Here is a 22,658-nt window from a genome sequence, read left to right as displayed (position 1 = left end):
CCCAGTCTTTCAGACTGCTAAGCCTTTCTACAACCATTGCACATTGTATTCTTTAATGGAAGAGCCAGAAGTCTTGTGAAGTGACAAAGCTTTTATTAACCAGCAGTATGATGGAGTTGTTACATTGGGTCTTCTCAATAGTAACAAATACTGCCATTTGAACTTGCTGAGCCTTGTTCACTTTTTTTTTTCTTGCCTTCATATATATTTTGGACTGTAATTGGAATACATCAGATTATACAATGAGGGCGGTCCTCATAGGGTTTGCACCCCCCCCCCCCCCCCCAGGGTGAACAGGAGGGGTAGCATACCTTCTTACTTTTGTGGTTATGTCCTCCTTTTCTCATGCAGGTGTTGGTGACATCCAGGTTGTCCCCTCTTTCTTCCTGCTCCTGCAGACTGACAAGGCCTATAATGATCTACTTCCAGTGCTCTGGCCTGTTTGTGGCCCCCATCTAGTTTGGGAAAGGCATAGCTTCAGGGAGGGGTGCACTTAAGGCCCCAGACTATTTCCTATTGACTCCTTGTTCTGTAGTTGTGCACTGAGAATACCAATACCAGCTAGGATAACCTTGGATTTGGATCCTTGGAAGGCCCCACTGCTTTTGCAAAAGCTGTTGCTTTCTGCCTTTGTACAACCAAAATGGGGCTATAGATTGGTTTAAGCTCTACATCTTGGATCTACTGCTTCTGTAATAGCACTCTGACTTTGAGTATGGGCCAACACTTCTGTGTTTTTTTTTTTGTTTGTTTTTTGTTTGTTTGGTTTTTTTTTTTTTTTTTTGAACAGACAAAAAGACGAAAAAGTCTGACTGGGCAGAAACGGTGACTTCCTCTTTCTTTTAGGCTTTCTAGAACACTTGCTAGTTGTGATGTTTTAAAGGGGGGGGGGAAAAAAAATACTAGGCCTCCATGATGGTACAGAAGAAGGCTGAATATTTGTTCCTATAGCTTGGCATCCTGTGGCAGAAAGCAAGGCAGCACCTATAAGAGACTAACTTGTTCAGAGAGGCATAAGCTCTCTTAACCTACAAAAGCCTGTGCCCCTCAGACTAAGGTCTGCATAACTTGTTCAATCTTGTGCAAAGGATCTAAATAATGGGACAAACAAGATGGACTTCATGTTTCATTGTTATACAAGCTCTGCTTATGCTCTATACTTTTTTTTTCTTTTTCTTCCCCACCCCCCCTTGCCCCAAATTGCTCCCAGACTCTAACCCTGCATAGTGCAGCCTCTAACTCTACTATGTGCCAGTTTCTGGCACATAATGAAGCCTTGCTCACCTGGCTGCTAGACCCTGTTGCCAGAACAAGGTTACTACAATATTATTCATACAGTCTTTTTAAGCACAAACTTGGATTTAAAACCTTACCTTGACAAATGGTCAAAGTACTAGAGAATGCTAATATAATCTGAACTACATTTAGTTTCAAGCTGCTGCTTCATAAAGCAAAATGTGTTTAAGAATGGGTACCACTGATCTGGCATCTAAACATAGAGAAGAAGCAGGGTGGTGTCCAAGTACTATTATGTATGGATCTCTTTAACCTGCTGTGGCACTTGACACCTCTGACCTGACCTCCCTTGGAGTTTCAGTCTTGCAGTGTGAACAGAGCCACACTGGGTCCCTGAGAACAAGTGGCTGATCATGAAGCTAAGGCTGCTGCTTGATCCAAGGACACTTCTTTCTCCCCCCCCCCCCCCCCTTTTACTAATCTAATGGTAGATCATCACAGGAGGATGGAAACTGAAGATTACCCTGGAAAAGTTTGTTGGGAAAACCTCAAACAATGTTGTTCAAATGCTCAAACATGGATCTTTCATGTACTGTGATAGTTGAAGAGAATTCTTGCCATCTTGTGACAATTGAATTAGGCCATGAAGAATGTGGAAACTGAAATAAACCCCCAGTAGAGAACATTTGTTTGTAGAGTAAAGGCATGCTCTTGGTTTGAGAGAGATGCATGTACTTAGTCGCATCCCACAATCGGCTGCTGCTCGTAGGAAGAGCCAGTGTTCACAAAGAATGCTAACATGTCTCTTGGGATGACTCTGAACTCTTAAACCAAGCAATAGTACAATGTGTGAGTGGTGAGCAGAGGAACTTCAATAAGGCTAACAGCAATCTCTTGGCTATGTGCTGCAGTTGTGGGCAGGGAGCCTGTGATGGAGAGCAGCTAAAATGTCCTGGGGCCCCAAACTGGCACATGATCTAGTCATGCAATACAGAACTAATCTTTTGGTTACTGTGTGCCTCTTGTGTTTTGAAATAGGGAGCATTCTCTGGGTTGCTCTGAACCTAGAAAGCAGTAGTCCTTCTTTTAAGAAGTTTAACCAGAGGGCATGATCTGTATTCTTCTCTAGGAGCAGTTCCACTAAAAGCAGTGGGATTATTTGTCCTAGCAGGATATTTCTAGAGTGCAAACTGCAGGGGCCTGCACATCTAGTAACTCCAAGTAGCACAGTATTCCTTGGAGCTATGACACCCAATACACTGGGTACAAGCAAACCTACTTCCATCCACTTCTTGGAAGAGGATGGGGGCTGCTGCTCTAATCCAGAGCATGCATCGGCTGTTGGGACTTAATTTTTGCTACAGAACCAGACAGATGTTACAAATTAGCTAAACAATTCTTCCTCATTTGAGGTCCAACTTGAGACAAATTGGATTGATATAGCTATACTTGTATCTCTACAGAATCTGCAGATGTAAATTGTTATGATGCAACTGTTACATCTGCAGTCCTATGAAATAGATACAGCTGTTTTTAAATCTACTGCCTCCATAGCCAAGCATAGTAAGCATTTCACCATTACTATGGCTTTCCAAGTAGAGCTTGTGACAGTTGCAGTCCCCCACCATCCCTTTCCTCCTCTGCTTGCCTGCCTAGAATTTTTATTTCTGCTGTAACTTGACCTAGAAGGGAAACCTGGCATCACATAAGGCTGCTCAGGGAAAAACCCTTCTTAGGAGTAACTTGTGTGGAGGTGATTGTAGCCTCACCTTACCGTAAGGGAAAGATTTAAAGCAATAGAGCAAAAAAATTGCTTGAGAGAAATGGTTACAGCTAGGCAAACCTTTGATTTCTGGTGGCTATCTGGGCTGTACACTTCTAAGTGAATTGGTCTAATGAAGATAGCTGGGATTGGTTTTAAGGAGCATTATGGCTCAGTGCATGATCATGCTTGTCTTACTGTACAGTGTGGCATACCAGTTCCCATCTGTTTCACTGAGAAAGCAACTTGGCTGCAGAAAGCAGCGTTCTTTCCTCTTCTGTCCAAGACTAGGGGAATATAATCTCTAGCATTTTTGTTCTTGGTTTTGAAGGGTGGGTGTGTGTGTGTGTGTGTGTGTGTGTGTGTGTGTGTGTGTGTGTGTGTGTGTGGTTCCCCCCCCCCCCCCCCCCCCCATCTTCTCTGGGTTATCAGCCATAGTTCTCACATCTCATGGAAGAAATGGATTTGTTCCCTCTTTCCATCCCCCAACATATGTACACATGTCCAGATTTAATTTTTATCCAGCTACTCCCCTAACTTTTTTTCCTGAAAGTTCTTAAATTTTTTTTTTTTTTTAGGGTTGGGTTTTTTTGTTTTGTTTTTGTTGCTGGCCTTCTTGCCCTCCACACTTTAGGGTAGTGATTCATAACCAGGGTGCCTTGATCCTTTCAAGGGTGGTGGCCATTGCACGGTGTCATGCATTGTTAGGTTTGCAAAAATGGTTCACAAGATAAACCCAGAGACTTCAAATGGAAATACATAGTGTTTAAAAATATTTTGAACTGCTGTGGTCTCTGAGACCTGAGTATTAAAAGAAAAAAGTTTGAGAACCATTCCTCTAGTTAAATGGGGCTATATGCAAGATAACTTAGAATTGAAGACTGGATTCTTCAACTGAACCCTGTGCAGACCTCATCCGATTTTAGCATTGCCACCTTGATTGTACACGGGCAGTCTTTCTGGAGTGCTAGAAGCCTAAATGTTGGTAATGCATAATTTGTCTGTTCATGCATAAACAAAGTGAGGCTGGAGCACTTCAGGAGTTCTTGACTCATTTCTCCTTCCTGACTAACTTCTGCTTTGGCTGCAATTTTTGTGCAGTAGCATGATATTGTGGTTTGTTTTTTTTTCATGTGAAATGCACTTTTTTTTTTCTTTTCCCATTTGTTCCAGCTCTAATGGATCACTTATTCAGTATTCCTCTATTGAGCTAGGGTAACTTAAAGGGCAGATGAAATGGTAGGAAGAACTTCCTCCTGGCTCATGGAACATTGGTGGCACACTCCCATATAAAATGCATCTCTGTAGCACATTGAACTCCTTACACACTTTATTTTTTTTTCTCTTGTACCCCCCCTCCCCCCCCCCCCAAGAATAGCATATGGGGGCCTTTTGGCAGAACTGCCTGATCCTGGTACAGGGGAGCAGAGTAATCACAGGGTCTGCCTAATTTAGTGTAAATGCTTACATTTGACCTATGGGGGTGGGGTGGGGGGGGGCATGTTGAGGTGCAGGATTTGGCCACTGCTGTTTGAAGCTGCTAAGTCTCTTAAAACAATGCTGTGCACTGAAGTGAGGATTTAATAATGTAAACCAGGGGCTGTTTTGGCTGATAACTTCGTGTTTAGGAGTTCAATTTCACAATAATGCTGTAAAAGTTTCTTATTTTGGGGGCTGTTCCCATCTATAAGATGGTTAGAGAGTTCTAAAGTGGGTTTTTCCTCTTGCTAACCCAGAGGATACCAAAGGTGATGGGATGAGTAAATTCCTTGCCATCTAGGATGCCTGTTGGGTGTAGTCTAATGACATCTTGTTGAATACTTGCTGCTGCCACCTGAAGCAACACTAGCAATGATCTCCTACCCAGGAGGTGGATGATCGCTGCTTGTGAAATAGAAGGTGGGGTCCACTGACTAAATGCAGCTGCCCCACCCTGTAGTTCTTGCAGAACATTGCTTCAGTCACAAGCACTGCCCTGCACATGTTAACTTGGTGCCCAGTCTTGGTTTCCTCAGTCACCACTTGAGATGAGGATCACTGATAGCAACCTATGGTGGGCCAGTTAGTTTTTGATATTGTAGCACTCACTGTTGTATCCAGGTAACACTAAAAGTTGCAAGGCTTTTGGGAACACTTTGAAAGGCCTTTTTTTCAGAAAGGTGGGTGTGGATGGGTCTCTAAAATTTCCCTCTGTATTCTCTGGCTTCATACAGGAACACTATTGCCTCTTTACTGATAGTGTCAGTGAAGCACAGCTTGTTATAGCTACATCCTGGAGGGTTGGGTGTTTTGTGAGGATGTTGGATCTAATTATGGTACTCTAAAACAAGCAATTAGTGTTTCCTCTAGTGTTACTAGAAAGCTATTGCCGGCCGGCCGGCATCCCAAATGCAAGTGTTCTTGGCCTCCTACAGCATAGTGATGACTGAGCTGAACTCCTTCCTTTATTTGTTCCCACCCTGCTAACCCTGTGTCTTGGGGTCACTAGTTTTTTGTTTTGTCATCATCTCTAACCTAATCTATACATGTGGTGTGATCTATGAAGGAACAGTTACTTGAACCCTCACTTTATTGGTACTGTACCTGGTGAATAGCTATTGCTGTATGCTAGCATCAAATGTGTTGATTCTGTGTCTCCTCCTGTTTTGGTAGGGGGGGGTTATGACTTCCTATCCTGAAGGAAGGCAGGGGAAGAAAAGTTGGTGCTGGTGGTGGGGTGAGGGAAGGGAGAAGAGCTGATAAGGTACAAGGAAACCTAGCATATGCATGTGGAGGCTTTTTTGGAAGCCATAGTGCTGGCTGAGAGGCCCATCTGTCAGTCTCTATTGAAGCTGACACCGCCTGCCCGCCCCCCCCCCCCCCCCAAAAAAAAAAAAAAAAAAGCTTTCAAGAGCAGTAAAAGCTTGTCAGACTTGAGTAGCAAGTCTGCCACTGACCACAGCACTGAGTCTTGCAAAGAACTATCAAACAGCATAGCCTTTTCAGGGAAAAGGAAAGGGGGTTCATGCTCTAGCTGGGTTTTTTGTTGTTTTTTTTTTTTTTTTTGTTTTTTTCTCCTTGGGTAGAAATGGACAAACTGAAGGAGATATGAACCAGGGCATTGTGAATATAATCCTTTTCCTGATTTTCATCAAAGTTCTGGTATTTTTACATCAAAGATGCTTCTTTATTTTTACTGGTTTTTCCCCCCCCTTCTCCCCCCCCCCCACCCCCAATTGCAAATCCTCAAACACTTTAAGATGAAAGTCAAACTTGTTAACCATAAGGTGAAAAGTAGTAGCTGGTGAAAAATACTCATGATTAAAGGTTACTAGAACAGGACCAGTAATATCTTACTACTTTTGTAGTTGGGTTTTCTTTGATATTTATTAAAAGTAGTAGATCAAACAGATGGCTAGAAGGATGCTGTTCTGTTTGGTTTGTTTTAGTTCAGTGAACAGAAGTATATCTTCTTTCCATCCCTCCTTGTGCATCCTGTAGAATAGATTAGAAGTGGGACAAAGGAACATGAGACCAACCTCTGAAAACCTAAAGCTTCAAAATTCATCCCCAACTCTTGTGTTTTTTGGTTATCCAAGTGTGTGTGCCAGGTTGCTGAAGGCTTGTCTTGATTCCTGTGTACAGGTTTTTTAACATGGAAAAAGTTGATAGTGCATGCAAGGCATGACTTTTCAAATAGACAAAACTGCTAGTGGTTGATGGTTAGGAAAGGTCAATCTTGGAAACGAGCAATTTTCTCTTTGGCAAGTGTACTTCCAAATACTGAAGTAGTTTGCCTAATTTGATGTAGTAAGCATGACATTGCTTGGAAAGATTTCTTATTATGTCTTGGACTACAAAACAAAACCCCCGACCCAGAATCGGAAATCCAAGAATAGTATGTACCATTCCTGACAAGTAGCCCTCTGTCTTAGGAGAACTCCCCTTCTTTGAACAGGCAGTTCAGCAGTGAGCAAACCTGCAGTGACCTTCCATTATCGGATTTCACTTGCCGACAAGGTAGCTGAAGACAATTTGTCTTTTACTTACTGAATCTGGGTATAACTTGGATGCAGGCTAGAACATGGTCTGGAGACTGCTATAGTGATACAGGGTAAGCTGCCTTTGACTACAGAAGGAATACTGTCAGTGTCAGATGCTGGAAGGAGAAGGGATAGACTAAGAAGGCAGGGACCCAGGATCACATGGTAATATATGGTTTTGGCTTATCACTCCTAGAGAGACAGCTAATTAATGACTTAAGTGGGGGGTGGGAGGGGAGGGGGAAGCAAAACTAGACCCTTTCCTTGATCCTTTTGAGTACAAGGCATGGGAGGTGTTGCATAGGGAACAGCTTTTCCCCTGGTCCTTTTCAAGACCTTCCTGTAGCAAGGTGAACTGGTAAGACTGTTATACCAGTTATTGGCACTTCAGTCAAATGCTGCACAGATTTGAAGTATACTTTTTACTATACAGTAGTACAGCTATGCCACTACACCCAGTATGTCCAAGTTGGCAGCTGAGGGTTTAACAGGGTTGTTGCTGGTAAGTTCTTCTGCTTATTAATCTGCAATCTCTTCTTATTGAAAGTCCATGCACACCAACTAGTGCTCCTAAAACTAGGGGCTGAGTTTTATTTTGAATTGCTTTCCAAGGCTGATGTATGAAAGGAAGGATTAATGAGCAAAGCTTTCTACTACTCTGTTTAAGACTTCTTAGCCCATTCTGGCAGGTGATGACCTGGTCTCTTCCAGCCTTGTTTACCTCCTGGTGACACATAGGGTGTCTTCTTTTTTTTTTTTTTTTTTTATGTACATGCTCCCAGAGGCAGGGGTGGAGGAGAGGGTACTTTTAATTACAGCGACTCTCAGAGCTGCTGTAATTAAAGTGCCCAGAGGGTCACATGTATCAGCATTCCTCCACTGAAAAGGAGGACTGCCTCCACTGCCATTTTTAACTAAAGCTTGGATGAGCTTTAGTTAAAGCACCCCTGCACCACTTTTCAGAACAGAGATGCTGATGCACATGACACAAGTCTGGGGCATGGTAATTTACCATGCTCCAGGCAACTCAGTCAATTGAGTCTGCTCTGACGCATTACAATTGCAGTGTCAGAGCAGCCTCAGTGTATGCATATGGGTGCCCATGGTGTAGTTGAACAAAACCAGCAGTTTCTTCAGTGCAGAATGTGTTGGTGCATCTCTTCAGCAATGCAGGTTGAAACAATGTCAGACCTGTTGTCAAAATGCAGAGTGGATAGCATATATAGAACTTTAAGTCAAGGGTTGAATGGCATGATGCTTTTATTTTCAAGGCACTTCTTAAGGTCCTAGGTAGTAAATGACCTAAAAGTTGGGAAGAACACTATTTTAAACTCTGCTAGTCTCCATTTTACTTAACCTGTTCCTCTTCTTCCTCCATGGTCCTGTATGGTTATCAAGGATAAATCTTGTCCGTTGGGCTTTACTTCTCTGGGGTTGTAACAAACTCCACTTACTTGTGGACTAAGGACCAAAGTACACTTTGCTTCCTTTCACTCCAGGTTCAGGGCATACTAGTCTGCCTTCTCTAACACTATTCCTAATGTAAAAGGGATGGGGGGAGTACTCATATGTTGCTCACTTGGGAAGAGGGAGGGCATAGATGCATGACAGATGTAGTAGCTTAGAAGTACCTAACAAGATGATCATATTCTGAGCTTCCTGTAGAGGTGCTTGGTGGGAAACTTGGAAAGACCAGTTCCAAGTGGGGAAAATTCCCATTGCCCATTCTGCTTCTTGCTGTCAAATAGTGATACCTCCAAAGGTCAATGGTCTTCTCTAAATGGGCTCCTTTTACTATTCAGGTAAGTACATGGGATCTCCCACTGTAAGGGTTTTGCTGGAAACTCTTTGGTTTCTCAAACCTTGCTCCTGGTACTTGAGTTCATTGAAGCTTTCAACTAGTTTCCTACATCTGGTAGGCTTGTAGCAGTGTGCATCTGCATGTAACTTTTTTTTTTTTTTTTAAGTGCGAGCAATATTTTTAAAGCCTATATATGGTGTTTAAGGCTTCCTGGTGTTCTCTCCACTACTCACTTCTTCCCTTCCCCCCCCCCCCCCCCAGCTATTTCTCTTCTAGACCTGGTAAAAGCAAATGACCTTTTAATTTGGGGGGGATAAAGGCAAATGAGTCTCGTATCCTGCTTCCTTGTGAGGACAAAAATAATACTACTGAATTTTAAATACAAAAATAACTGTAAGATGTGCCTGAAATTGGTATCGGCGGTGGAAAACATTGAATGCATTCAGTCCACTTGGCCTTAAGTAGGAAACACAATGTGAATATTACTGTAATAGGAATTGCATCACTTCTTCATGGAGGAGAGAGTCCCCTAGATATGGGAGACTGCTGACTACTTCAAGCTAGCAGATCCTTGCTACTATTACAAGCTTTTTTTCCTCCTGTTACAGCATTATAGCAACTCTGCTGTTTTGGAGGCCCTTGCATAAATTGCCTTAAACACCTTCAAGGGTAAAGCACACAGTTGTAAAGCTTCCTCAAGTTACAGCAGATGAAGCACTTTTTCCCTTCACATAACCAGGTTGCTTGCTTCACTGTTGCAAGGCTACTCAAATGCTATGCTGGTGCATGCTCAGGTTAAAAAAACAAACTAACAAAAAAACCCCAAATCTGAAGTCTTGACTATTGAACATTGTCTCGGACGGCTGGAGCCGACTCGAGGTTATATACAAATTGCTCAGTCGTTTGGGCGGGCTGGTGAATGGAGAGGCAGACCAAGCGTATCGGTTGCAAAAACTTTACTTACGCCGCTAGTAGCCGCGACGCAGGTGGTCCAGTTGCTTAAACAACTCCACGAGTTGCTCCAGCTGGCAAGGCTCAGGCCAGCTAATCTGTTCACAAATTAAGCCGTCAGGGAAAGGGTACATTGAAGGATTGAGCTCGACGACGGGGAGAAGAATTGATAGGCGATCAGGCTATTGGTCAGCTCAGCCGCAAGTCGGGTATCTTTAGAGGCACTCTGCAGTGTGCTCAAAGTTCTCTGACTTAGGCAGAAGTCGCACAAAATTTTATACAGCCAGCAAGCCAATTACTAGCCGCCACGTAGGAATACTTTAGAACTGGCCAATAGCAGGACACAAATCTGCATGCAAGTGGCGGGAACTCTTTTGCACCGGGGTTTTCTGTTGCAGCAGAAAACTTTTGCCGTGCAAGACTCTCATGTGGCGGGAAAATTCCATCTTGCCGAGGCACTAAAATCATTGGGTTGTGACAAACGTGATAACAGAAATGTAGGAGCTATGAGGCATCCATAGTTGCTACTTCCTTGGGGGAAAAAAAGGGAAATGGCTAATGGAGTAGCTCTACTCTTTTTTTTTTTTTTTTTTTTTTTTTTTTTTATTAGAAGGGCTTAGTTTGAGCCTCCCCTCCTACAAGAAAGTCATCTAGTTACTAACAAAATTTGTGACAGTTGGGGCCATGTCCTGGATGTTGAGGAATCACTTCTTGATTTGTGCATTTTAAGGCACAATCTAATGTACTTTAATAAATATAGACACAAGTCACATTTCAAACATCCTCATCTTTCTAAAGTTTTCATTCAAAGCAGCAAATTTGGGGTGATTTTTTTTTTCTTGATCTTTATTTTCTTAAGTATAGAAGTGGACTGATGAAGGCTCTTTTTTTCTTTTTTTAAAGCAGCCATATTGGCCACTATTGATCTGATGGCTCATGCAGCCTGGCAGCTTGGAGATCAGCATCTGGGGCAGATCAAAGCTCCTATGGTAAGGGAGGGAGGCAGGTACTGCCCAGCTAGGGCAAGGTGGGGTGGCCCATCTCCCAACTGTTGTATGCATCCCCTGGGGAGGCATGTGCCCCCCAGATTTGAGCATGGGGCAAGGGTAGGCTGCCTGCTGAGGGTCCAGGGCTGCACCAGCCTCTTCCTGATGGGAAGGGGGGGCTATGGGGTGACTAGCAAATTTTGGGGTGGCTATAGCAGCCTTGCAGTGCTGCTGCCTGCCCCAAGTGCACCCCTGGCCTAGCACTTCCCCTTGGAAGAGACCAGTGCAGTCCCTTGCCCCAAGCCTGCAGCAGGCAGCCCTCCCTTGTGTCCCATGCACAAATCCAGGGGTCATGTTTCCCATGCTTCCCCTGGAGGTGCACACAATGGTGGAGAGCTGCTCCTGGACAAGCTGCCCATGGCTCCTGCCCTGCCCCGCCCCAGCTAGGCAGTGCGTGCCCCAGCCCCACTCCTTACCATGGGGTGTGGGGGGGCCTCAAATTTCCCTCTCCCTGCTCCCTGCCCCCAACTTACTGGCCAGATGCTGCCGGGCTGCATTCCTGGCTGCATGCATACAACATTTCTTGGTGACACTATTGGCTATACTGGCCAAAAATGCTGATTACTGATGTCAGTTTTTCCTTTTATCGGTGCTGATCCAATATAGATGCACGTACTTTGGTGCACCAATGGGAGTAGATGCTGCTAATAGAAATGGATTAAATTGTGTGTTCCTAATACTGTAGCTCCTAAAATGAGCTGCCTTCTAGGTCCCAGTCCACTAGTATCTCAGTTAAGCTGTAGGTTTGCAGTGATCCAAACACTTTCTGACATTTCTACCAGGCAGGGATAGATGTTACAGCCAAGTGCAAGGGGTGTATCTAGGATAAACATCATACAACAGCTTTAGCCACTTCTTTCTTGCAGTCATATCTTTATTTCTGGCCTAAAGTAAGGATTTAATTCTGGTTATGATGATGAACCTTCAGTAGAGGTAAATTACTTGCTAATCAGTGTCTCTACTGCTTAGTCAAGACCCCCAAACAAAAGATTGTCTCGTGTATCTGCCACAGCGCTCTTTGGTTTGGAAATCATTGTATTCAAATAGCTTTTTCTGATTCAGTCCAGGTTTTTTTACTCTGTTCCAAAAGCGATGGGTCTGAGAGAAGGACTAAATCTTTTCTTCTTGCTTCTTTTAAATAGCCTTCAGATCCTCATCCTTCAGGAAGTACCTCCATCTCTTGAATGCTTTTGTTATTGCAAAGGAGACTACTATAGGGAATTGGCTTCATTTGCCAGTCCTGGTGCAGGTTTAATCCATTAGTGGTGTGGTTTGTAGCTTTTTTTTGTTTGTTTGTTTTTTTTGCCTTTAAATGGGATGTGTACTCAGTGGCTTCCTCATCCAGCAAATCCAGCCTGACAATTACCTCTAGTTAAGCTTGACGGGCAACTTTTTTTTTAGTGTTTTTTTTTTATTTTAGCTTGGTCTGGTTGTGCCCTTCCCCAGCCTCTTTCCCCAAGTACAGACATTAGGGGGTGGTTAAATTTGATTCAGAAAGACTGACTGCCCAATATTGGCTAAGTCAGGATGGGGGTGGGGGGCCTGCCAGGGAGGAGGTGTCTGTGTCTCCCTTCCTCCCTCCAACTTGCTCTACTTCAGCAGTGGTAAAGGCTGATAAAAGCAGCTGCACCCAGAGCAGGCTTGTGGGATGAGAGGTGACTGGTTGGGGGGAGCAAGGGGATGGGGGTAAAAAGAGCAGGCTGGGGCCAATGGATAACAAGATTTTTTTTTTTTTCCTCTGGATCACTATGCAAGGCAAGTGCACATGCACTAGTTTGACCTAGTCAAATAAACCTGGATCCATATAGTACCAGAAGCTTATCTTAAACCAGGTTCTGCAATTTTTAGAATGGTTTGTGTGCACGGAACTTCTGTTTAGTTACAGGTTTAGACTGAATCTGGAAGTGGAAGGTAAGTAGTGGGATGAGTTAAGTTTCTTGTTTTCTTTCTTCTTTTTTCTAAAGAAGGTAGCCATTTTTAACCCAATTTAACCTCCCCAAATGTCTGTACTTAACTCCTTGAATTTGTTTGGTTTGGTAATTTTAACACCTGCAAGAACACCCATATTTTTGATGCTTCAATTCAGTTCTCGCATTCTGCTGTGAAGCAGCACAATAGAAATTGGCATGCCAGTTCTCCTTCACTCAAACCTTGTTCTTGTCAGTCTGTACAGACTGACTTTTTTTTTGCAAGTAGTACAGTATTGAATGTTACAATACTGGACCAAAGCCAGGCTTTAGCCAATTATTACTCAACTTCCATATAGCTCTTATTTGATCTGGTAAGCTTGCGTGTGTTCTCTTTTATATGCTTCCTCCACTCCAGCAGACTTGATTAAATATTTGAGTGCTTGCATTCATTCTTGCTCCTCCACTAAGGTGATCAGAAATACCCCAGTTTGGCAAGGGCCATGTTTATGGGAATGCTTAGTACAACTAATGTTTGAAGTGATGTTGATCCTGTGTTGGTTCAGGAGAGATGTGAAGGACAAGAATTCTTGTGGATGATTTATCGTTATACCATCCACGCAGTTGATCCAGTAAGGCATAGGCAAGTTTCCAGGTGGAAGGATATTGTGATACCTGAAAGCATGTCTGTCTATACCAACCATATGGTTAGTTCAATAAGAGATCACCTTCAAGAATTCTTGGCTCTTGGTACTATTAAGAATCCCTAATGAAGGAATTTAAAGTTGAAGGCAGTTTGTAGTATAGAGAATCTGGATTGCAATGCCATACTAATCCAAAATGCTTTACAGCAGTAAAGAAGTAGAAGGAGAGCTTTGTCCACTACTTGGTGCAAAGTTGTAACACGTGTCTCTGTGGATCTCCTAAATAAGGAAAATATAAAATTGATAAATTAAGGATGATGGGGAATATACAGCTTTCCACTGTCCCCCAAGAACTCAGATCTTGGGTCAATTTTACTTCTGACTACTATAGAAGCAATGGCTGCTGGTGATCAGGGTTCCTGTTCTTTGCTTTAAAAATCCCAAATTTTTTTTTAAACATGATTTGGGGGTGGTTTTTTTTGGTGTTTGTATCTTTGGGTTTGTTTTGTTTTTTCTTTTTCTTTTTCTCATGATTTATAATGAGGGTTGAACACAATATATTTACAATCCTACTAGTGCCTCAATCTTTTTTTTTTTTTTATTATTATATATCAACTCTTTTGTGGGGGGGGGTGTGGTGTTTTTTTTTTTTTGTTTTTTCATGGAAAGTTTTAGAGCTTCCTCTTCCCTTTTTTATTCACCAAGACATGGGTCCAGCTGCAGTCTGTGTCCTGTTCTTCTCCCCCCCCCCCCCAGCCCACTGCTTGTGGCACTTAGCAGCCCTGATATGCCAATGCCCTGCCTGTGCTATTCACTCCCAGCCCCTCAGTGTGGTGCAGACTGGGGTGACTATGTGGGTACAAGTGATGTGGGAGGGATTGAGGGGGGGCACAGGGAACTCAGCAGGGGAGACTAATGCTTCCTTCTTCCCCTTCAACTTCTTCTGCACCCAGGGTCTCACCAGCTCTGGAGAAGCACATTTAAACTAAACCTTGCTTAATTGGCTGATCCAAGACCCATAGAAGTACACAAATTTCTACTTTTTTTTTTTACTGTAATTCTGAGAGAACTCTTTACTGCCTGTGGGGGCATAAAGGATTTTAAAAAATTGCACTTACTATATCAATCTATACTTCATAGCACAATTTTTTTATAGACTTCTAGTAAAAGAGAAATTTGTATTTCCCCCCCCACCAGTTACAAATATTGTGTATTGCTTATTGTGTTACAGTGCTTGCAAAGACTGCACAAAATTCTAGGTATGCAGTGTCTAGAACTAGAATACTGCAGTTTCATAAGACTGTCCATAATGTTTCTGTTCTTGTTAAAATTGCATTTTGGGGAGAAACCTCTGTCCCTTTATATTGCAGAATATTTGGTACAGGCAAGATTTTTAAACAGTAGTACAAAAAATGCTTGCTTTAGCAAAGAAAGAGCCTGGTCCTTGAAATGTGTATGTCTAGCTTATGAAAGCTTCCTTAAGTTAACCTCTTATTTAGAGATTCTGAATGAAATTTGCATTTATGGCACATCTAGCTGATAGCAGGATAGAGTAAATATGTATAGAACAAGATATGGCTGTCACCACTGAGCAAACTAGTTTTTTGAAAGAGTAAAATAATAAAAAAAAAAAAGACAGAACTCTGGTGTTTCCAGTGGATTAATTGAAACCGAATAGTTGCTTGACACTACTCTTTTTTTCCAAATTATTTAACTGCCTCTATAGCAGCAAGAATTGTGTGGTAGCAACTTCTGAGGAATATTGAAAGGAAGATGATATTTGTTAGGGAAGGTATATAGGTTCCTAAAGTTTACTTGATGGACAGGAAATGGGTGAAGGGGAAGGGAGAAAAATACAAGATAGCTGTAACATCAGCATCCTGTCTTTGTTTATACAACTGCTGCATTCAGCTACCAAATTATGAGTATGGATACTAATCTGATATCTTCTCCCAACAAGACACTGTTCACTGTACCATCTCTTGAGCTGAAATAGCAAACAGTGTTCCACAGGGGTCTGTTCTCAGTTTGGTACTGTCCAGATAAGTGATGTTGAACAATTTTGTTGCTCTGCAATTGGGATTGAATGCATGTTCCACAAATGATTTTAGGGGCCTGGGAGATCAGACTTACAAGGAAAGGTTGGGAAAAATAGGGTTTAGTCTAGAGAAGTGAAAGGGTAGGGGCCACTTAATAGTTTTCAGATACCCAAAGGTGATGGGCCTTTTTTTTTTTTCCTTCTCCCTGTAGGAGAAGGGACTAGGAACACCAGCCTCATGCTGCAGTAGGAAAAATTTTAGATGGGGAGATCAGGTAAAACTTTGGACTAAAGGTGGCCAAGGCTACCTAGACCACTGGAGCAGGCTACCTAGAGCAACTAACTCTCCATCTTTGGAAACTTTCAAGAACAGGTTATATACACTTGGCTGGGATGGTTTAGTCAGGGACAGTCCTGCAGGAAGGTAGCCTGGATGACCTCGTGAGGTCCCTCCCAATCCTACTTTCCTATGATCCTAATGTAGTGAAGTGGATTCTTATAGGTGGTGCCCAAATCCTTTTGGTGTTCATCAAAACTGTAAAGACTAATGTTGGTACTTTAAAAGGGGACTAGTCTATACAAGTATTGTCAGTCATTGACTGATGCCTTTTGTAGACTTGCCATAGTCATAATGTTCTATATAGGCAACTGTTTTCTGAGGCCAACTACTCTTGCTCTTGGGAACAACAGCATGTGTGCTAATGTCAAATAGTTCTTCGGGTATAAGAGACTGGGGGGTAGTAGCATGTAGGATCCTGACTGCAGAGAGGAGTAAGGCTCCCAAATCTGTTCAGAGCATTTTTCATAGGTCTTCTGGAGATGTTATGGTTGTGGAGAGACTTGTTGAAGAAACTACCAGTGATGGGGAAACCAGTTTAGGAAGGGGATTTCTGCAAAGGCAGGTACAAATGTGTATTTAATATTTAACTTTTTTTTTTGTATTGGGAGACTTTCATACTCATTGGGGTCTTGCTTTTTTGCCTTCCAGGATCTCAGTCTGCCCAATGGCACACCTGTAGACACTTCTAGCCCAGCCTCCTCATCCTCACTTCTCAACAGATTGCAGTTGGATGATGACCTAGATGGGGAAACTAGAGACCTTTTTGTCACAGTTGATGATCCTAAAAAACATGTCTGCACGATGGAGACCTACATAACATACAGGGTTACTACAAAGGTATCTCCTTTTCTTCCCCAGTGCTATTTAAATGTTTTGGCAAGAAATTTCTCTTTCAGGCTCTGACTTGCATGCCTTCTAGGATTCTCTTAACTTCTAGTCCAGTAGTGACAATTTTATTGCTTTTTTTTTTTAACTTGTTACATTGAGGAGGTATTTTAAATGATTCTGTAGAGAACAAATCACTTTGAATATTAAAATTATGGAAAGCTTGTTAATGTTTTGGCTTAAATACTTTTATCTCTAATGGCTTTCTTAAACTCATTGGTATACTCTCCCTGGATTATGTTCATTTGTCTAACTTCTTTTCCCTTTTTAAAAGGAAAATATATTGTCTCAATACATAGCGTGACCTGAATTGTGTATGAAAATGTTTTAAAAACTTGTAGTTCAACTTGCTTCTCTCCTAAACAATAAGAAAAATGCTTCTGTATTTCTGCCATCACCTGTCACTCGTGTGTGACTCTCTTGTACCTGGAAGAGCCTTGTGACAAACTGCCAAATTTACTTGCATATGAGATGAAGTGCTTTCTCCCCCCCTTCTCCCTTGAAGCCATATGGGGTGGCAGGGAGAAGCTTCTTTTTGGATTCAAGTACAGTTTGGGGAAGGTAGCTGCTGCAGCTCAGACTCTAGCCCTCACCTGGGGGAGATTGGGTGGGGACAGGTGCTGTGGACCTATCCCTGGCTTGGGGTCAGAGCTGCTGGGTATCCTGTGTTCTGGGCTGGACCCAGAATTGCTGTAGGGGGAAGATAGTGACTGGGGGGCAAGGCTGCGGTGGGGAGGAGCAGGCTGCTCTGCCTGTTTTCAGTGTTGCTTGTCCAATGCTGTCGCTCTGCTAATTGCAGTTTGGGGGTGGGGGAGGAAGCAAATTTTTTTTTTTTTTAAGACTACCTTTGCAATAATTAGGCTATACATGGGTGGGGAAGGAGAAGAAATATAAGTTTATAATAGATTCTATACATAAAAACAAATTACTGGGGCAGGGGGCTCTTAAACAAATCCAAGACTACATATGTTCTAAGTATAGGATCTTCTTCCGAATTCCTTCTCGCGCTTATTCTTTCCAGATGACTTTTTTTTTTTCTTGTTCTAAATATATAATTTTGGACTCTGGCATACCCACACAACACTCTGGTATGGAGTTTTTAAATGGTTACTGTTTAAAGTGTGGCCCAGGAATGCAAGTGCCTGCCAAAGTGAGGTATACAATGGAGTTCTCACTAAATGTCTTGTAGCACAAACTTTTTTTTTTAAGAAAGTCATTACACTAATGGGAGCAGTGATCCAAGACGTCCATTGTATGTACAAACAAAACTTCCTCTTTTCTCATTAGAACAATTGGTGAGCAAACTCCTGGGGTGGAATCTCTCTTCTTTTAAAAAATTTGCATTGGTTACCTAGGGCAGGAAAGTAGGCCTGTGCGACGTAGCCAATATTTGATTTGGATTTGGCTGATTCGGGGGACAGTGATTTGATTTGGGACAGTGATCCAAATTTGTTTTGGCTGAATCCGATTCAAAAGTTACGGTGCTGATTCAGTGATTTGGCCATAGACTATAATGGGGAATCGCTAAACTACCTACACCTCTTGTCATTTTTGCAGAATTGAACTAAAACAGCATGGATGGCAGCCCCTTCTGAGGGCATGAAGCTTGCCAGGTTTCAAGGAGATAAGTGCAGGGGTTTCTGTGAAACTGCACCTCAAACTGTTGAAAGCACAACTCATCTCATGTGTAGAGCAGGATGAAAACAGCAGGGATGGTAGCCTGTAACAGGGGACCTTCCTAGTGCAGGTTAGATCTCAGCTGGCCCACCTGTTTCTGGGCCAGCTGCCTGCCCCTCTTTCTCGTGCCGTACTTTGATGGAAAACTGATTCAGATGTTACCCAGGTGGGAGGCTGCCCATTTTTTAGGCTGTAAAGGGTGACATCTGTTCTGCAGCTCCATACCTCCCCTACACTGTGGCTCATACCTTGCAGATAGCATCCCAGGCAGCTAGGCTCATCTGGAGCTGCACAACTCCACTCCAGCCAGTAAACCTTAGGCCTCTCAAAGATCTTGCAGGTCTGGGCTTTCCCTAGCCAGGACTGAATGCAGTAGCTGGATGTTTTCCGGCACCCCGTTCCCGCCTTTCACCAGGGAGGCTTGCAGTCCTGGCATTTCCTGGGGCTGCCATGACACTGGCCTCCCAACCCTGGCAGGGTGCAGTTTTAGGTCATGCCTAGGACCTGGGGTTGTGTCCTTTCTCAAAACTCCAAGCTTGTTCTGGCAAGGGAGCTCAGCAAGGACATGTTTCTCCACCAGCCAGGAGGGGTAGAACTACTGCCTCCAGCTCTGAGAGTGGGGCATTAAATGGTTGTCAAAGAAAATTTAAAAAAGCAAATAGGTGGGGAGTGAGGAGGGTGGCATTCATTCTGTCTGCACGTGGAGCTTGGGGAACCCTAGCAGCAGGACGTTCACCTTCAGGAACACCAGCTGCTCCACCAAACCAGGATCCAAGGAGAGGTGTAGTGTAGTGACACCCCACCAGTAATGCTGAATACCCTCTTGTTTGGAACACTAATTGGTGGACGGGTGTTCCCAGGCAATTGTGGCCTGATTCTGCCACACCTGGCTGCAGGTTTCCCAATAGGGCAAGGGGTCGCAGTGCAGTGGCTCCACATCCTCAGTTAGATGAGCAGCTACCAAGGCCTCTGTGCTACCTGCTGGATGGTGGGATGTGGTGCCTCCTGGATCCCAAGCTTTTGAAGCAATGGCCTTGGCCCACATTGGAACTGGCTGCAGTGGAGACTTGGCTGGAGTGCTGTCATGGGAAAGTAGATCCCCCTCTTCTACTTTCTTCTCTGCCCTTCTGCCTCCCTGACTGTTCACCAGCAAGAATAACAGGAACAAATAAGAGGATTTGGGGGTGAAGTATAAGTTGAAAAGAATGGATTGGATAGGGATAAGCAGAGGGATTCTAGGCAAGGGTAATTAGTAATGTGTGTCCAATCCTTTTCAAGAAATGAGACTAGCAAGAGAAGCCAGTACCTTTTTGACATGCTGTTGCTTCCAGACAAATGGCTCACAAAAGGGGGAGAGGCTTCTCACAGAGCCCTATGCTGTTTCCATATCCCTCCCCCAGAGCACTTTTGCCTTCCCCCCCCCCCCCCCCCCCCCCAAAAAAAAAAACAAACTCAAGGGGAAAAATCTGTCACTAGCAAGCTACACATGTCAACATCAGAGTAGTCTGTTCCCCTGTCTTTTTTTTGTTTTCCCACAAGACCGCCTTCCAAATCGCTGAATCTTGTTATGAATAAATTCAGAGCTTTTATAGGTCTCCTGATTTTTTCAATGATTCGGCTGCCAAATTGGGCCAAGTCTTCTCCAAATCGAATTGCTGACTCAAGCACACATCTCTACAAAAAAGCTGTCAGTCAATTTTCCTTTTTATAGCTTTAGACTTGGTAATCTTACTACAGTTTGTAAAACGTTTAATGAAGTAAGCACTTGTTTCAGACCAGAAGTGAAATCCATCTGACTGATTAGTTTAGTGAAGAAACTTACAGACAATCAAGACAGCCTGTATCCCCATGTAGTGGAAGACTTCTTGAAAAGGGTGAAGGAGCCAAATATGGAGTGTGAGCATAAAGAAGGAATAGCCTGTGAGAGGACCACTTGAATCTTGTTAATTCAGTGACTCCTATGAACTACTTGGTCTTTTTCCAGCATTATGAATATAATGGGTCTTCTGTGGGGATATTTTTAACTGTTTTAAAACTACGGCTGAAGAAAGTAAATGAGGAATTATTTACTTCTAAAAAATGCCTGATTGACTTGCTCTTCACTGTAGTTGCAGACATGATGGGAACACAGCAAACCTAGTACTGAGTAAATGGCTCAGAAATGCATGCTTTAAGTTCCAGCACTGCACACCTGAACATACGGTGACTTACATAGAAACCTTTTTGAAGCACAGTAAACTTGGAAGCCACCTTAATGGTAGGGGACGGCAGCATGAAAACAAGAGATGGCTAAATTTTAGAAATGCATCCTTTTGTATTTCCTAAATATTTTTTCCGATTAAAAATGAATAATGCCAAGCTTAACTGGATGATGAATGGCTATTGTGATGACTACTACGTACTAAAAACAAACAGAGACCCCCTTATGTACTCTTATAAACACTTGAGCTTTAGGCACCTAGTTTGAAACTGGAATCTTTTTCATTTTTACAGCAGGAGCACAATTGTAAGGTAAGAAGCTTGTTGCAAAGCTAGGAACAAAAATCCATTTATGGTGCTGTCTGCAGCCCAGTTTATAATCAACTTCTGCCTCGAGGCAAAACTTTCTGTAGTAGCAATGGTTGTAAAAGACTCTAGTACTCCTTTCTTTAAGGATTAAAGGTTCCTGCTAAAGAATCTGACTGGATATGTGCTTTGTTTTCCTTTGCAACTCTGTAAGGAGGTGTAAAGACTTTTTAATAAAAATCATTTTTCCTTGGCTTGCAAACTGTCTAGTCTACTAAAATGACTGAAGAACTCTTGAAACTAGCAGTCAAGCTACAAGGCATGGATCCTTCAATTGTACTGCATAAGCTGCTTTTTTAACATCTTGCTTCTATTTTTAAATTCCTTTTTTAACTCTGTTCCCTAGACTGTAGGAGTGGAATGCTGGTTTAGAGCATCAATTTTGCACCTGCACTCAGTGCAGTTTTAGAAAGGCGTGCAATTTGGGAAGGTGCTGGGCGGGGAAATGGAAGGCTTAGACCTCCAGTGAATCAAGTCTTGACTTTCTCTCCAAGGGTGTAAAGCAGCATCTTTTTTTTTATTTGGGGGTAGCTGTTTTTTCTAATGCAGAAAGACTTGGTGAGAACGCATCCAGTCTGAACTGTTGCCAATAGCTTCTTTTTGAATCTGAGCACATTTTATAGTAGTAGAAAAAAATAATAGGATTCCTTTCCTTGTTTTAGTTTTTTCAAACAGCTGTATCATTGCTTTATAGTAATATCTCTTCTAGTGGTGAAGCTGCTTTTAGTAGAGGCTTGGAGAGCATGACAAATAGTTCATGTGTGGTATTTTGTTTTTTGTTTGTTTAAAACAAACCAAACTGGCTTATATGTGACTTACTAATGAGAGAGGTGTTCAAACATTTCGGCCTCATGGGCCAGATAAGCAGACTGGGTAGGACCCTGTATGCCCAATCTGTCCTCCCCACGGGTGCAGAGAATAGTGGCAGTTAACTGCTGCTCCGTCTCCCCTGCTGCCAAATTTTTAGGGCCATCAGGAGCCCTGCCGGCTGGATGGTATGGCTCTGAGAACCGGATCTAGTGTAGAGTGTTCTTGAGTGCTAAGTTGTATAAGCATTAGATGCCATAGTATCACATGTATGAAGGAGTAGTTTATGAAACTTTTTTTTTAGCGTGTTCCTCTCCCTTCCTTTCTAAGCGCTCCATTTTGATTTTGTTCTGACACCTATGTGAATAACACCGACAAGTGATTTTTAGTTGACGGCTTATGTGGATTGGAAGTAAACTGCTATTCCTTTGTTCTATACCCTAGCTTACAAAATACAAGAATGCCAAAACTTTGCAAGTGGGGAGGGTGTTCCACTTCTCATTCTAACCCTTTTGCATATCACTGTTTCTTTCTCAAGGAAGTGACCCAAAAATAGTTGTAGTTCTAGTTTTTCTGTTAACAGTTTGACAGAGCTACTTACACTCTTCCCTTCCTCACCCCAGCTCCCTTCTTTCTTTCAGTCTGTCATCTTGTTGAATTTGTGGAGGCAGTAGTGGTTTGGAGAGTGCCATATTTGAGCTTTGATCTAGGAAGGCTTGGTATAAGTGGGGACACCCTAGTGGCTGGGTGCATGGGGCGTGGGGGAATATACTATCCCCTTTAAATTCCATAAATAGGGGTTTTTTTTGGTTGGTGGGTTTTGTTTTTTTTTTTGTTTTGGTCTTCAAACTGAAGCCTTTTTTAATGGATCTCCTTCCAGCCCTGACTCGGTTACAACAGTTGGCACCAGCCCAGAAAAAGCAAGAAAGAGTGCTTTTAAGCAAATCAGCCAATGTAAAGTCCTGTAGTCTGTGGTT

At 42.8% G+C, this 22,658-nt stretch overlaps 1 protein-coding gene across 6 annotated transcripts in view; it reads left to right on the top strand.

Annotated features, from left to right (window-relative positions):
- SNX30 (sorting nexin family member 30) overlaps window positions 1–22,658 on the top strand; it is a 71,838-nt gene that overhangs the window by 10,344 nt on the left and 38,836 nt on the right. For 2 of the 6 annotated variants that reach the window (XM_019490657.2, XM_059724615.1), the window contains exon 2: window positions 16,396–16,584. In XM_019490657.2, the coding sequence (XP_019346202.2) occupies window positions 16,396–16,584 (189 nt within the window). Of the gene's footprint in view, window positions 1–8,771; window positions 8,823–15,846; window positions 16,310–16,395; window positions 16,585–22,658 lie in introns of those variants that run through there. The other 4 variants (XM_059724619.1, XM_059724617.1, XM_059724614.1 and 1 more) reach the window with 4 other exon arrangements.

The sequence above is a fragment of the Alligator mississippiensis genome, chromosome 3 (assembly GCF_030867095.1).
Source record: "Alligator mississippiensis isolate rAllMis1 chromosome 3, rAllMis1, whole genome shotgun sequence".
NCBI classification, from domain to species: domain Eukaryota; kingdom Metazoa; phylum Chordata; order Crocodylia; family Alligatoridae; genus Alligator; species Alligator mississippiensis.
This window is presented reverse-complemented; position numbering and strand designations above follow the sequence as displayed.